The sequence below is a fragment of the Poecilia latipinna genome, unplaced genomic scaffold (genome assembly GCF_001443285.1).
Source record: "Poecilia latipinna isolate Pla-1442-1.1 unplaced genomic scaffold, P_latipinna-1.0 Scaffold1776, whole genome shotgun sequence".
Lineage (NCBI taxonomy): Eukaryota > Metazoa > Chordata > Actinopteri > Cyprinodontiformes > Poeciliidae > Poecilia > Poecilia latipinna.
Genome location: NW_015114392.1, coordinates 14,902 through 29,713, shown reverse-complemented (window position 1 = coordinate 29,713; position 14,812 = coordinate 14,902). Strand labels below are relative to the sequence as shown.

Sequence of the window (14,812 nt, the reverse complement as noted above, 5' to 3'; positions counted from 1 at the left end):
GGGGAGGGGTATGGGTGTGGGGGTAAAGGATGCTTTTGTGATTTTACATGTGACAGGAGTGAAGCGAGGGATGGAAATAGAACAATGGAAGAAATGCTGAGCTTCTGAGGAGGCCCTCAAAGACTTCCAACTCAGAGTCTGATAAAAGCTCCTCTATTTCATATCCCTGCACCCCCTTTTCTGTCTTACAAACACACACACATACCCACACACACACCACACACCCATATCTCACTAAAGAAAATAGTATCAAGCCTTGTGTGTGTGTGTGTGTGTGTGTAGTTGAGCGACAGTTCGCCAGGGTGTGACAACCATGATGGTTTCAAGCTGAGGATTGTTTCTTGAAACAGAGTCAAGGCGGTGTCATATTCTGATCGCGGCAGGATGAAAGTAGAATAAACATGGTAAACATGCCAGGAAATTTTGGTAAAAAAAATATCTTAAAGTGAGCCATACAATGGGAGGATGGCAAGTGTCTGAGAAGTGGCAGTCCCCTTCTGTGGTTGGCTGTCAGAGACTCTGCCTGTAAAGAGGCAGAGGAAAATATAGAGGAAAATAGTACTGATTTTAAATATTAGAAATTTGAAATGGGGAGCAATAGAAACACATTTGAATCAACAAATTGAGGTCATTCAACCCATGCCATGGCCACAGATGCGTAAAATCCAGGCTAGGCATGAAGACTTGAAGAATGGAGTCAGGAGCTCAGTGAATTCTTGTACAGAACCGTGGCTCCTGTTCCTTAGGTCCAATTTGAAAACCTCTTTGCTACTAAATATTCCGCAGTTAACCGTTTTATTATTACAACGTGGAAATGAGTGGAAACGACAGTATCTAAGGCGGTATTCTCTAACTGCAGTTCTCACGGGTCAGATTCCTGCAACTTCAAGATGTGTCCCTTGTCCTGCATTCTTTAACTAAATGGCCAAACTGCCTCAGTAGCATGCAGTCACCTTCTACAGGAGCCAGGTGTGCTGAAACAGAGAGACATCCAAGAGCTGCAGGACACCGGCCATTGAGGACTGGAGTTTGAGACCACTGATCTAAGCCATGAAGTGGTAGGCCACATAAAATCACACAGCAGGATCAGTGGTCACCAACCTTTTGCAGTCGAAAACTACAGACTTCCAAACTTCATGCGACCATCAGATAGGATGCCATTACAGTGGAGATGTGCTGAATCATGACCCTTTGTCTGGAAATGTAGACAAACTGCTGGCACTTTGCAGGAGAACAGCACTTGCCTGACTGCATCGTGTCGAGTTTCACGTACAGGACATTATGGTGTTGGGTTATCTGTCGGGTGTTGGGCTTGACCGATTTGTTTAAGTGAAAAGAAGTCTTTATGCTGCTACATTGAAAGACATTTTGGGCAATTTCATGCCCTCAACTTCGTGGGAGCAGATTTGGGATGGTCCCAAATCCAGAGACCTAAATCAATCAATCAATCAAATTTTATTTGTATAGCACATTTCAGCAGCAAGGCATTTCATAATTAAAATAAAAACAGCATGTGAGAAAGAGTTTAAAACATCATTAAAACGCAAACAGTGAGAAAGATAAATAAAAAGCTGTCTCCAATCCTTTTGACTTTAGTCAAACGCCGTTTGAAAAGGACTTTAACCTTTCGGACTTTAGTCAAAACACTGTTTGACAAGAAAAAAAGGATGACACGAGAGTGAACCTTAGGGGAATATATGCTGAGTATATGCTGAGGGTATTTACTAAGTGGGAGCAGCTGAGTGGGAAACCTCAAAGGACAGACAGAGGGAATCTACTGGAATGACCACCTGAACTGGAGCCAGACATTCAGAGACCAGAGACTGAAAAACAGAGCACAGCTTATTGTAAGAATTACAAAGATACCAAGACAAAATGAGAAAAAGGAACTCAGAAAGGAAAACAGAAACGGAGAACGAGGTATTGAAAGGACCAGACTAGAAGAATAAAGACAACAGTTATGCAGACCCATGTGCGACACATTTTGGTGTATTCTGACACTCATGCAGAGCCTTTATGGCAGGCCAGACTCATTCACACCTCTGTTTATTGCATTTTAGTGAACTTTAACATTTATCTTGTTAACTCGGCCCATTGATTTTATACGCCATGCACGTGGCTTGTGATGTAAAAACTTTTTTTAGTCTGTCATTTTGCTAAATTACAGTCTTATTTTCTTTTTATAAATAGTTTTGTAACACTCCCTAGATTGTTTGATGATGAGATTTACTTCAGCATCATTTTTGTTGTCTTTCCTTGCAGGTGCCAAAATGACTGTTTGGTTCTTATGATCAACCTTGCTCTTTTATGAACACTTACTTATTCAGAATCTGGTAGAAAGTCAGGCCACAGAGCTAAAAAAAAAAATCTAAAGCATTAAATTCTCTGGAGAGCCACCTACTGTTTTTTATTGTCTTACTCTTCCCTTTGCCCTCAGCTAGTATGTTATATCACTGCAGGTGTCTGTCGGTAATGGCAAAGCTCAGTGACTTGGAGTATAGGGTAGCATGATATGGCAGATTTGTTGCATCAGCATCATATTGTGTCTTTAAATATGAGTTTGGTTAGCAGCAGCAATTGTTAGAGGAAATAAAGAGATTGTTTTCTTTTGGTTTCTTTGCAAAATAGCTCAAGTGCAGTAAGACAGACAGCATCTAAGAACATCAGTTTTCAAGTGTTGACAGCTGGCCAGGTTGAGGTAGGCTTACAGTAGCACTTTAAAATTTTGGATGATGGATTTAATAACAGTGCTACAATATTACAACATTTCCCTGACTTGTCTGCTAGTTTTCATAATAGTTTCCATCATTTTGTTTGTTCACTAATGTTCATTAAAAATCTGATGCCTTCACATAACAGGGGGATTATATCGAGATTAAATAAAACACAGAAATACTTTATCTAAACAATAGGTGTATTCTGACTGCAGTTGGTTGCACTGTATTTTATTTAGCGATATCCGAGTAGAGGGGGAATGAAGACAAATTTAAGAATTCTTTTAGATTTTTATTTGCAAACATTGCTGTGCAAGATTTCTGGATTTTCTTTGAGTTGCTCAAAGATGTTAACAAAATGCAAAAAGGGGCAAATATGGCAACAGTACTTTTGCAGTCCACTGTGCCTCTAAAATATGCACCACTGACAACAAACAGCTAATGAAGGTTTTCCTTATGGTTTTTGTTTCTATCAAATATGAATCAATTCATGATGGCAATGTGTGGGACGTTTTGGTGTGTTTTGCGCGTATTCTGCCCGAGTGTGTTCAGAACTCTCTTTATGCCGTTCTTGGTTTCCTGCCTTCTGAAGCATGTGGCGAGAGGGAAGCTAATTAGACTTGCTCAGCCTTGGAAGTTGAGGAGCAGGGGGGATTGTTAGCTGGCGGACTCATGGCGGCTCCCTGCGACATGATTGATTTGGACTGTCTCAGCGCTCAGCTGGGTGTCATTGCAGGGCGACATTACATCGTCTCATGGTAACATCTCCCCACCACCCCAAACGCAGTCGCCATTGTTCGACCCACATCAAAGCACAAAGGAGACACATTAGCATTTTTAATCAGAGGCGAGACTGGACGCTGTGCAGGCACCCTGGATTTGAATTGTTACTTTATTCCCCGGGTGCCCGCGCTTCCCCTCCTCGAAATGATCTCACCTACAACACCCCGTGCAGTACACGCACACATTTAGACAAACACACAAATAAAAGGGGCATGCCAACGGGGTTACGGCGTGACCGCGTGGTGGAAAATTAACGAGACCCATCTGCAGTCAGACTTCAATTAGCATTCAGGAGTTTGCCCTCATTTTCAGAACAAAAGTCTTTCTTTCTGAATATTTTGTTGTCTTGCGAATCAGAAAACGAGGGCCACCAGAAGGTTCTCCTTTGCGTTGTGCACGGCCTCCCTTGGAACACGCAGACGGATAATTAGGGCTACACTCCTGGTGAGAGGACAAAGATGATGCTAATTCAATTCATGAAGGGGTCTCCCGCTAATTACGCACAGAGTTTCTCTCTCTACCGAGTGAACAATTGCACAGCTGAGTGGTTAAGGTTAAAGGGAGCAGCGTTCATGTTTGGAATCAAACAAGATTAGCTCTGATTGGTGTGTCCCTTCAGCCCTCTCTGGAATAATTTGGCTAATAAAGTACCTGAACTGCCTCTTTTATGTTTCGGAATTAGCCTGAAAGGGGAAAAGGAAGTGAATAAAAGCTAGCTGTTGACAATTAAGATGCTAAGATAGCTTATTCCAAGCCGATGTTGAAGCAAATAAAGACAAAGACTGGTTTTCTCTTTAAATTAAAGCGACGACAACAAACGTGGTTGTATTGAGTTACCCTATTGATAGCTGAAAGAAAAAAGGAAAAACCATGCCAACTGTTAATGTGAAATTGGTATTCAAAAGCCTCATGGCTTTTTAATACATATGATTTCTGTAAAATTTTGAAAATGTGCCGACCGTTCAACCTAAGCAATAAAATGGTTACACCGTTTCAAGCGATGAGAAGTGGGAAGTTGGCACGAACAGCGTGTCCGCTTGTGAAAGCTCCTGTCAACACAATCAAAGACGACCAATCAGAGGACGTGCCAGTTTTTGAATGTTCATTTAAAAAAGTTTATTTTTGTTACTTTGTCTCAAATCTAGCTTTCAAAGTTGTTCAGAAGACATTAAAAAGGCACAGTACTTCAAGTTGCTGTCATGACTAAAAAGGAGGTAATGAATTAGAAATGCATAATTACAAAGAAGATGCAGATACAGAAATAAATAACTTTTACTACTGTGTCTAATTTAAAGCATTTATTTAAAGAAGTGTGGGGCAATATATCTCTTTTACAAGACTCCTTGCCAGTAATCATAAAAGACTGGTAGCAGTTGTTGCTACAACCTGTTATTAGGTTTATATTTAAGACGTTTTGTCATCACTTGTATTTACTCTGGTTATCTTTACCTGACATTAAAATTTTAATGATAATGTAAAGCATTTTAACATAAAAAACCCCCGACGAAATCAGTAAGGTGGCAATTTTTTTTTCATTCTACTATATGTGCAAAAACAATAAAAACATTTTAAACAGTTAAGTTTCTCCACTGATGTTTTAGTACCTCACTGTGTATAACATCTTTTTTTTTTTTAAAGAAAAACACTGTTAGCTCATATTTACAATTGCAAATGTAGCAAAAAAAAAAAAAACCTGAAAAATCTCAAAACAAGAAAAGCAAAGGCTTTTAGCACGGTGAGTGAAAGAAACAGACTTAATCTGCATGATCATCACTCTGGCAAGCGCTCGTGATCAAATACAGAAGGGGCTAAATAATAGATCACAAATGTGCTGTCACTGTCTTTTGTTTTGATGCGTGCACTCTGATGAGCCAGAAAGTGTGCCTTGCAGTTTAACTTACAGACTCATTTACAGTGGTGCAGCGCATTTGCCCTCTAACCCAGCAAACATGACTCGATTTGAGAGAGAAAAAAAAGTTGAGAAGAAGCTGTCACACACTGAGGGAGAGAGAGAGAATAAGAGGAGGATGATGATGTGATCTGTACTAAATTTAGCTGACGGAAAATTTTCGGCAGAGAGTCTGAATGAAAGTGAGCAAACTGAAGCGAAGGTTTTGTCACCCCTCTGCAACTGGTACGGTGACTTTGAAACAGAGGCAGTGATGTGCGCCAAAATGAAAGAGATAAAAATACAGCAAAGAACAAATGGCTGCTGATGATGAGGAGGAAGGAGGAAGGGGAGAAGAGTGTGTGTGTGTGTGTGGGGTGGGGGGGGGCAGAAACAAACTCGAGTCATCATTGCTAATCGTGTTATCGCACTTTGATGTGTCAGCGGTGAACACAATGTACTTCCATCATTTATGACTTTTAAGTGAACACATGATGGCAGAGGATTACATTTATCAGTGGGGAGGCTGGGGAGAGGAGCTTTGAAAGAGATATGCTAATTTAGCCAAGGAGCAAAAGAACAACATCAAATATGTACCAAAGAATAGCCAAGGGACTTTCAAGTCTTAATATCCTTCAGAAGTGCTTTATCTCCACACCACAACCTGCATTTACAGCACAAACAGGAAAAGAGCCCGTTGTAGCTTCAAAGCGCTGCTGGTCCACGAGTTTAATTCCAGATCAGGCCTAATAAAGGTTATCAGCTGGACCACTAATGAAACAAAGACAACTGCACATATGCAAAGGGGTATTAGCTTGTTTCGCGTCACGCCCTCTTTCTCCTCTCCGTCTTCTCCTTTTCCTCCTTCTTTCATGGTGGATGTTTGAATATTTTTTTTCTCCAAGTGTTTTAAGTTCTGCATCAAAGCGACTGGAAACAATGTGCGACCCGTCTGACTCTGACTCTCTTCTTGCTCTCCCGCAGTCAGCGTTTGGAATCATAGCAGGGTGGTGCTTGTTTGATAGCTTGATAGTCATTTGTTTTGATCTGCGACTCCTTTGTCTCTGTTTGGGTCTGAAACAATAAGAGATTAGAACCCTAGACTGAGGGTGCAAGCATGGAGAAAGAACAAATGCTGTCTTTGTTGTTCTCCTTTCAAGTTTCCTTCTTTTTCCACCACAAATCTTGCAAAAAATATAAAACTCTGCCTCCAAGTGACTTGCTGTGCTCTTAAAGCCCTCCAAAAGCCCTCTCTCAGAGGGATGTTACAAGCTCAGGCAGTAATGATTTTGACTTGCTGCACAAGAAAAAGACTGCCTAGCTAACTTTCTAATACACAACGACAACTGGCAAAATTAGTTTCCATAGTTCACTTGTGGCATCCCAATTATGAGCATAAATCCAGGGAGAAAGGGCGCATGATGAGAAAATTGCAGACAGAAGGTTGGTAATCAAATGGGGACTGTATTTAAGATCTTTTTCTCCTTCTTTGCCATCAGACATCAAGGCAAGAGACAAAGAAGAACAGGAAAAGAGAAAGTGCACTCTACCAGTGGGGACCTTGACTGAAGATGAAAGCTTTCAAGGAATCAAAGAAGCCCCGTCACTCATTATACCTTGGTAGAAAACTTCAATACCTGTACACCACAGTCGCAGCGAAGGGTGCCACAATAGGTGGACGGGGATTCAAGGTGAAGGTCGGAACCTACCGCGATCTTTCAAAGACACCCACTTGTCTATAATCTGAATGTTAAGGCAAAACGGTGACTAAATGTTCAGCTCACATCCAAGGCCTAAAACAGAACAGGCTCTGGTTTCGTGTTACTGATTTTTGAACTCATTCTTTGCTCACCTGACTCCTCCAAAGTAAAGCCAGACATGTTGATCGGTACAGCGCCATTCATAGCCAGGTATTTCTAAGTGCTTTACAGAACAAGCGCATTAAAAGAATATACGGTACACATTGAATAAATGTTACTTATGCTTCCTTGAAGTTTTACCTTGTTTTTTAAAGTTGATAAGTGTCTAAGATGGATCATAAACAACAAGACTCATACAAAGACTTAAGTCTCAAGCAATATGCTGGATGAGATTCTGATGAATTTTTATCTAGCTAGATAGTTTTCTTATTTGAGGAACACAGGTGAGATAGAAGAGGCGATCCAGCTGCAAATAATTTAGCCTTATAGGTATGTCTGAGCTAGAATACGACACTGACAAGATCCTCCTAGTCACCTTCTAGCCATCCACCACCTGGCACCACCTTACCTGCTCAAGCTCCTCTTCATTCACTCGCCCTCCAGCTCCGTCACGTCCTCTGTCTCCTTTCCGTCTCCTCCATTTTCCTCAGCACCATGCGGGCCACAGCCTTCTCTTACCCTGCATCCCAGCACTGGAATCAGCTGGATCCTGATACCTGTAACATTGATTCCCTTCTTCAGTTTAAAAACCGCCAATATCAAAATCATCTGGTCAAATTTTCATGTCCTCTGTAATGTTTTAACTCATGAAGGTTGCTGATGGTTTGTTGGTTTATCGTCATGTCACGTCATTTTTTTTTCCCACAATCTTGTTTGTACAGTGTCCTTGAGTGTTTTGAAAGGTGCTTTAAATAAAATGTATCAAGAAGCTGAACAAGCAGTGACAAATATATCTATGCATTTGATTCATTTTCCATGCATGTTTGCCTCTTGAAAACACCTGAAAAACAGAGTGGAGCACTTATTTTTGAGAGGTGTGCATTACCGGATCAGGAGCTACATTTACGACCTGGTCTTTGCTCTTATGCTTAAAAATGTACCTTGGAATCTGGGACTAATTGACTGAAATGGACCCATAGTTGGTATATCTGTCTGAGTTGATAGCTGTGATAAGATGTGATTAAAAAAAACATAATGTAAAAAACCCCAAATAGTTGACAGTGCATTTGCACTGATGATGCCCTGCTCTGTAGACTAACACCTACTGGGTTTGATGTAAAAAATAACTTTTTTGGGTAAATCATCATTTAAGAAAAGGAAGAACAAAACACAAGACAACAGCAAACATGTTTCTGCAGACATATTGAACGTCCATGTTTTGGTATGTGAAAATGAATGATTAATTTCCTCAATAAGATCACAGGATTGACAAGTGAATATATTTTTAATAAACATATCTTCTTCATAATCACTAAATATTCTGAATTTACTTATTCTTATTAAAGAATCAGAGCAAGGCTCTAGCTGTTGCCAAATGTGTGAAATGTGTGGATGTAGATTTGTTTTACTTTGATTAATACTTTATAAAACTGTTGTTAAATGTTTGCAGTTTTAAATTATCTTGTGCTCTGTATGTTTTCTTTGTGCATAATTGAAAAGCAGAGTATTATTCATGTCTTTTTCCGGTCTGTTGAGCTATTAATGAAGAAATATGTTACAGAGGAAGAGAATGTGTAATATATTCAATCTGGTTTGTCAAGTTTCTCACCTGTTATTCTTATTTTATAGGTATTTGCCAAACATACGAAATATTTGGCAACACTGCTTTCCTAACTTGTATTTTCATGTGACGTGAAAATACAAGTTTGGAAAATGTATCACTACAAATCCTGTCTTTATTTGCAGCTATCCATCTCTGCCACTGTACTGAAAACTTTAACTCTACTTTTGTCTTAGTTGGGGAACTGTGAATTCAAAACACACCTGGAAGCAATAGAAAGTATTATTAGATAATAATTTAAAAAAAAAAAAAAAAAAGGGGGGGAAGGGGGGGGGGGGGGGGGGGGGGTGTTTGGTGGGGGTGGGGGTGGAGGACGAGGTGGGGGTATCTTCTTGTTAGCAATGAAATTATGAGCGCAGAGGAGTCTAGGGTGCAGAGCTCATTTGCTAAGACTGTGAGGCAAATAGTCGTTAAAGAATGGCCTATAAGTAGGCATTAAATGAAAATGCCTGTGCGATTCCGGCGGATTAGCATAAGAACCTTTTCTTGCCTGGCCAGCTAATAATATTCATTTAAAATAAATACATGGAAAATGAATCTGTTTGAAAAGACGAGCCATTGCACATATTTACTGAAGGGGCCGACGGAATGAAAGAGCGGGAATGAGCAGAGCGCTCGCAGGGATGTGGACTTGCGAACATCGTCAGTTCTTTGAAGTTACGCAGACTGGAATATTTAAGTATTCACAAAAAAACTTTTGGGAGGAGAAAGGTTTTACATTTTACTAGGCTCGTAAGGAAACAACAAGGCTGAAGATGTCAAGTACCAAAGCTGCTCTTTTTTTGAACAATTTCTTGGTTTTGCTTTCACACGTTGCCTCGCAAGATTATTCATCCTTCTACATCTTCAAATGTGGTTACATTGCAACTACAGATTTCAATTTGGGATTTTATTATAACAATGGTTTTCTTCCTTCCAGTCTTCCATCAAAGCAAGATTTGCAGGGTTCACAACTAAATGTTTTCTCTGTCAACATACTGTCACATCTGAGCTGCAGGTCTTTGCAGCTTCCCCAGAATCAATATGCAATATCAATTTCTTCCTGCCCACCGCTCTCTGCATGTCTCTCCCTGTCCTGTGCAAAACTCTTTCCGGTGATGGAAAAATCTGTGCTACATTTTTTTTTTTTTTTAAATCCAGGCTTGGACAACAGTTTTATACCCTAACCATGCTTTTATAATTTAACCCTGATGGTGTTATTAAAGCCGTTTCCTCTCTGACAATTCTTTAGGCTCTTCAAAGAGCAGCGGTAATAATTACGTAATATAATAAAAACAGTTTAGTGAGAAGTTTTTAATTTAGTTCAGCTTAATTCCATTTATTTTTATAGAGCCAATTCCCAACAAACGTCTCAAGGCACTCTACGAGAAAAAAACATCCCATTCATAGTATGAAAAAAATATTGTCAATTTAATCCAACCAGACAGGCAGATTCAAAATGTAGACATCCTCATCTGATCCTAACTGTAAGACAGTGTAATTAAATTCCGCTTATTTACTAAATCGATTTTCTGTCTACAACCACCTGCATTCAATCTCTGACTTTGCAGCAATTCCTCCTCTTTAACAAACATCTTGGGCTTCATGGATAAAAAGCGTGCAGCTTTCAAGCTCAAAGTTGGAGTAGGAACAAATTTTTGGAAAGTGCAGCGGACAAAAATATTCAGAGGTCTAAAACCAGGCGCACATTTCCTTCATTTGTCCCAGTACATGTGATCAGAGTCAGGCACGTGCAGAGGGGGGAGGGGGGACGCTGGGGGTGCTTGAGCACCTGCCCCTTTTGCTCCTTGTCCCCAAGTNAATGTAATTTTCGATTGATTATTTAAATGAGGGAAAAAGTAAATCTAAACCAACTGGGCTTTATGGGATAATTATAGGGCTAAAAGTTTATTACCAACCTGTAGAATCAATAAATCACTCAAACAGAATGTGATTGTGAAACGTAAAAGATCCAAAAAGCAACAAACCAGATATAAAGAAATTCAGTTGAGAAATGAAGTCCCTGACATCTATCAACTCTTTCCAGAAAGATAACAAAGGAGCTTTGGGACATTAGGGAATTAAGAAAAGTGCATTTTTCACCCACATCGGACTCTGTTAGGACCGTTTCTCTTTCCTGCTCTGAGATAGCTGACATTTTATAGCTATATCAACTGAAATAAAATAAGAAATAAGGACGGCCAGTGGCGCCCTCTGCTGGACGGTGGCCAAACTACAGACACTTAAAAAGGAATAAATTTACATTATTGGAACTAATTTATCATCTAATAAACCATTAGTTGACGTTTAATTGTAAGTCGATACATTTTTTTTGCATCCCTGAGATCAATGCCTGAATTATTGCAAATGGTTAATGCTAGTTGTGGTAACCAAGACTGGAACAAGCAGCTATTGGGTTTTGTGGAAAGTTACTTTTAAATCCAGGCCGATTTGGACGTGTTCTTCCCTGTTTTGCCTAAATGAATATAAACGTTGTTTGAAAATGTGCTTATTGTATTTTGTGGAGTTATCTCGTCTGACATTGAAATGTTTTTCTGATCTCAAAATCTTTGTATATGCACCTCACATTTTTAGTTTTGTTTATAAAAAGGAGCGATTTACTCGGTAGAAAACCTGAAATAACTTTGAAAACATGGAGCTATTTCATCAAGTTCTGTATATTTATAATGATTTCTCCTGCTGCAGCTGTTCGATCACATAGTGCACTGCATCAGTGACTTCCTGGACTACATGGGGATGAAGACCGCATGTCTTCCTCTGGGCTTCACCTTCTCCTTCCCCTGCCGACAGACGGGTCTGGACGCTGTGAGTAGAGCGTCTCCTTCGTTTGCTCCAGAGTCGCTGAGCAGTTCATGACGCTCCGCTTCTGCATGCAGGGCATCTTGTTGACTTGGACCAAAGGCTTCAAGGCGACAGGCTGTGAGTCTGAAGACATTGTCGGACTACTGAGGGACTCCATTAAGAGAAACCAGGTAAGATTTGAAGATGATCATCTTCCGGTTTACAGCGGTAGTTTAAAGTGTAGCTTAGCATGATGGGTCGGGCTGCTTCCTCAGGAGTTTGAGCTGGATGTGGTGGCCATCGTCAACGACACAGTGGGAACCATGATGACCTGTGCCTACGAAGAGTCCACCTGTGAGATTGGACTCATTGCTGGTGAGTTACATATCGAGTGTAAGGCTGGGTTCACATTGCAGCCTGAAGTGACCCAATTCCAATTTTTTTTTTAAATCAAATCGGATTTTCTTTGCAGCGGTTGTTCACGCTTGTATGTGATCTCCACTGTGAACTGCAATTGACCTGAAAGTATCCTGCATGCCCAGCAGAGGGCGCAATAATGTCACACATAGAGAGCGAGCTCAGTGTTTTACCAACCGCTGTAAAGAAGAAGAAATGCGCAGTGTGGGTGGAAGTAAACATGGAGGCTAACGGCGGAGCTTAGCTTACACATTTGAAGTTGTTGTCCGACCGGAGCAGCATATTAACAACTTAACTCTCATAAAGTCCATCATGGTTGTTGTTTTTCTTCCCGCTTTCGCATATCGGAACGCAGAATAGTGACGTTTGTCGAGTATTTGGATGAACGTGACCCGGACGTTCAGGTCACATTTGAATCGGATATCCAAGTGGTCTGGGTCGCATTTGAAAAAAAAAAATCCAACCTGTGTTTTTCAGACTGTCGTGAAAAGATCAGATATAAGGTTACACTACGTCAAAAAAAAAAAAAAGCAGAACTGGGACACTTCAGGCTGCAGTGTGAACGCAGCCGAATGACCGATATTCATCTCCCTGCGCTGCGTCGGCTTTACGTGTGCGTTTGGCCGCAGGAACCGGCAGTAACGCCTGCTACATGGAGGAGATGAGGAACGTTGAGATGGTCGATGGCGATCATGGACGCATGTGCATCAACATGGAGTGGGGAGCTTTTGGAGACAACGGTTGCCTTGACGACTTCAGGACGGACTACGACCACGCCGTGGATGACCTCTCCCTTAACGTAGGAAAGCAGAGGTGATCAGAAACATTTCCGTCCTCCCCAGAAACACTCGCTGATGTTTTCGGTTCTGGAGCGTTTTTACACGCCTGTGCTTCACGTTCCAGATATGAGAAGATGATCAGCGGCATGTACCTCGGCGAGATCGTGAGGAACATCCTCATAGACATGACCAAGAGAGGCTTCCTGTTCAGAGGGCAGATCTCTGAAACCCTGAAGACCAGAGGCATCTTTGAAACAAAGTTCCTCTCACAGATCGAGAGGTAAGACACAAGCAGCCTGTCTGTGGTTTTCTATCTGCAGGAGAAACAAATGTAAAGGAAGCTGCAGGAAACATGTAAGGGTTTGATTATGGCTTGGCAATAAATCAATAAAAACAGACACGTGATCAATATCAGTGGATATTTTGTCTGAAACAGTTTTCAATAATTTCTGCTAACTTTCTTAATTTTTCCTAAAGTCAAAACAGTTGTCGCCTTCTCTTTGGTTGCTTAGCAACAGCCAACTCTCTTTGGTTGCCTAGCAACAACCTGCTGAATTACTTGCACTGCAGCAGTTTCAGGTTTTTGCCACTGTGCCTCAAAACGGCATAAAAATAAAACTAACATCTGCGTGAAGTTAAAGGAGAAAATGAGAACAACAACTTCAGAGGAAACTGGATAAAACGCGGAATGTGACGTCAAGAGTTTGGAAGCGTTTTAGGTATTTTAAACAAAAACCAAACTGATCAATAACAGGGTTTCCCACAGAAAACTTGGTAAGCCCAGTGGTTGGGGTGCTGGGCCGTCATTCGTTCAGCGGCCTGCCGTGTTTTTGAGTTAAACAATGTTTAAAATGGACAGGAAATTTGAAAATATCACTTTATTTAGATTAATGCTTGAATATCGACAATAAGGTCTTAAAAAATGCAAACATTTAAAAAAACTAAAATAAATAAGCGAAGCTTAGCCTGGTTGGGGGCACAAGTGAAGCCTGGTGGCCCGCCAGGCTTATACTGCAATGGAGGAAAACCTGAATAATTATTGGTATCGAGTGATATGACACACTTATGTTGTGACGTGTTTCAGCCACATTGTCCAGCTCTAGTTTTGGTTAATTTAAAGTAATCATAATGTTTTGTGTCTTCAGTGACAGGTTGGCTTTGCTGCAGGTGAGAACCATCCTGCAGCATTTAGGACTGGACAGCACCTGTGATGACAGCATCATTGTCAAAGAGGTAAGGCGAACAGGAACCGACTCAGTCATGAACCCAGAGCAGGAGAATCTCGTTATTATCCTGTTGAATGAAACCGTGTTTGACGGAGCGCAGGAGTTGCAGACAGACCTGTGTGTGTTTTCTGGGTTTAAACATTGATGTCCTCGTTCCGTTCCTGCAAACTGTGGCAGCTGGTCCAGATTGTTGGGTGTTGCAGTGATGGATGATGAGGCTCTGTGCTGGCAGGTGTGCGGAGCGGTGTCTCGGCGCGGCGCTCAGCTGTGCGGGGCCGGGGTGGCAGCTGTCGTCGATAAGATAAGGGAGAACCGGGGACTGGACCACCTGAACATCACTGTGGGAGTGGACGGCACACTCTACAAGTTACACCCACAGTAAGTGTGACATAATGACGCGATTAGTCAGTTTAGTTCTGATTATTTAGATAATCGTCAACTAATTTAGCAATTGATTGTTATCTGAAGTATACAGACCAAAACAAAAGAACAACAATCTCAGAGCAGCAATTAAGCCAAAACGGTACAAAAGAAATATACGTTGTATTTAAGATGTGTGATGTTCAACCCAGAATTAGGCCTATAAATCAGTTAATCGCACCACAAATTAAAAGAAACTCAATAATTTTCATTTGTATGATTTGATATTTTTCTCTTTTCTTTCTCTTTTTTTTTTTTTTTTTTTTTTTTTTTTCAAAAAAAGTAAAAAAAAAAACGTCCCGGTTGGGGTTTTTGCTCAACTCT

At 40.8% G+C, this 14,812-nt stretch overlaps 1 protein-coding gene across 2 annotated transcripts in view; it reads left to right on the top strand.

Moving 5' to 3' along the window:
- LOC106965156 (hexokinase-1-like) overlaps positions 1–14,812 on the top strand; it is a 49,440-nt gene that overhangs the window by 29,135 nt on the left and 5,493 nt on the right. For both annotated transcript variants that reach the window (XM_015061079.1, XM_015061080.1), the window contains exons 14-20: positions 11,551–11,670; positions 11,742–11,837; positions 11,922–12,021; positions 12,693–12,876; positions 12,967–13,122; positions 13,988–14,075; positions 14,301–14,446. In XM_015061079.1, the coding sequence (XP_014916565.1) occupies positions 11,551–11,670; positions 11,742–11,837; positions 11,922–12,021; positions 12,693–12,876; positions 12,967–13,122; positions 13,988–14,075; positions 14,301–14,446 (890 nt within the window). The remainder of the gene's footprint in view (positions 1–11,550; positions 11,671–11,741; positions 11,838–11,921; positions 12,022–12,692; positions 12,877–12,966; positions 13,123–13,987; positions 14,076–14,300; positions 14,447–14,812) is intronic.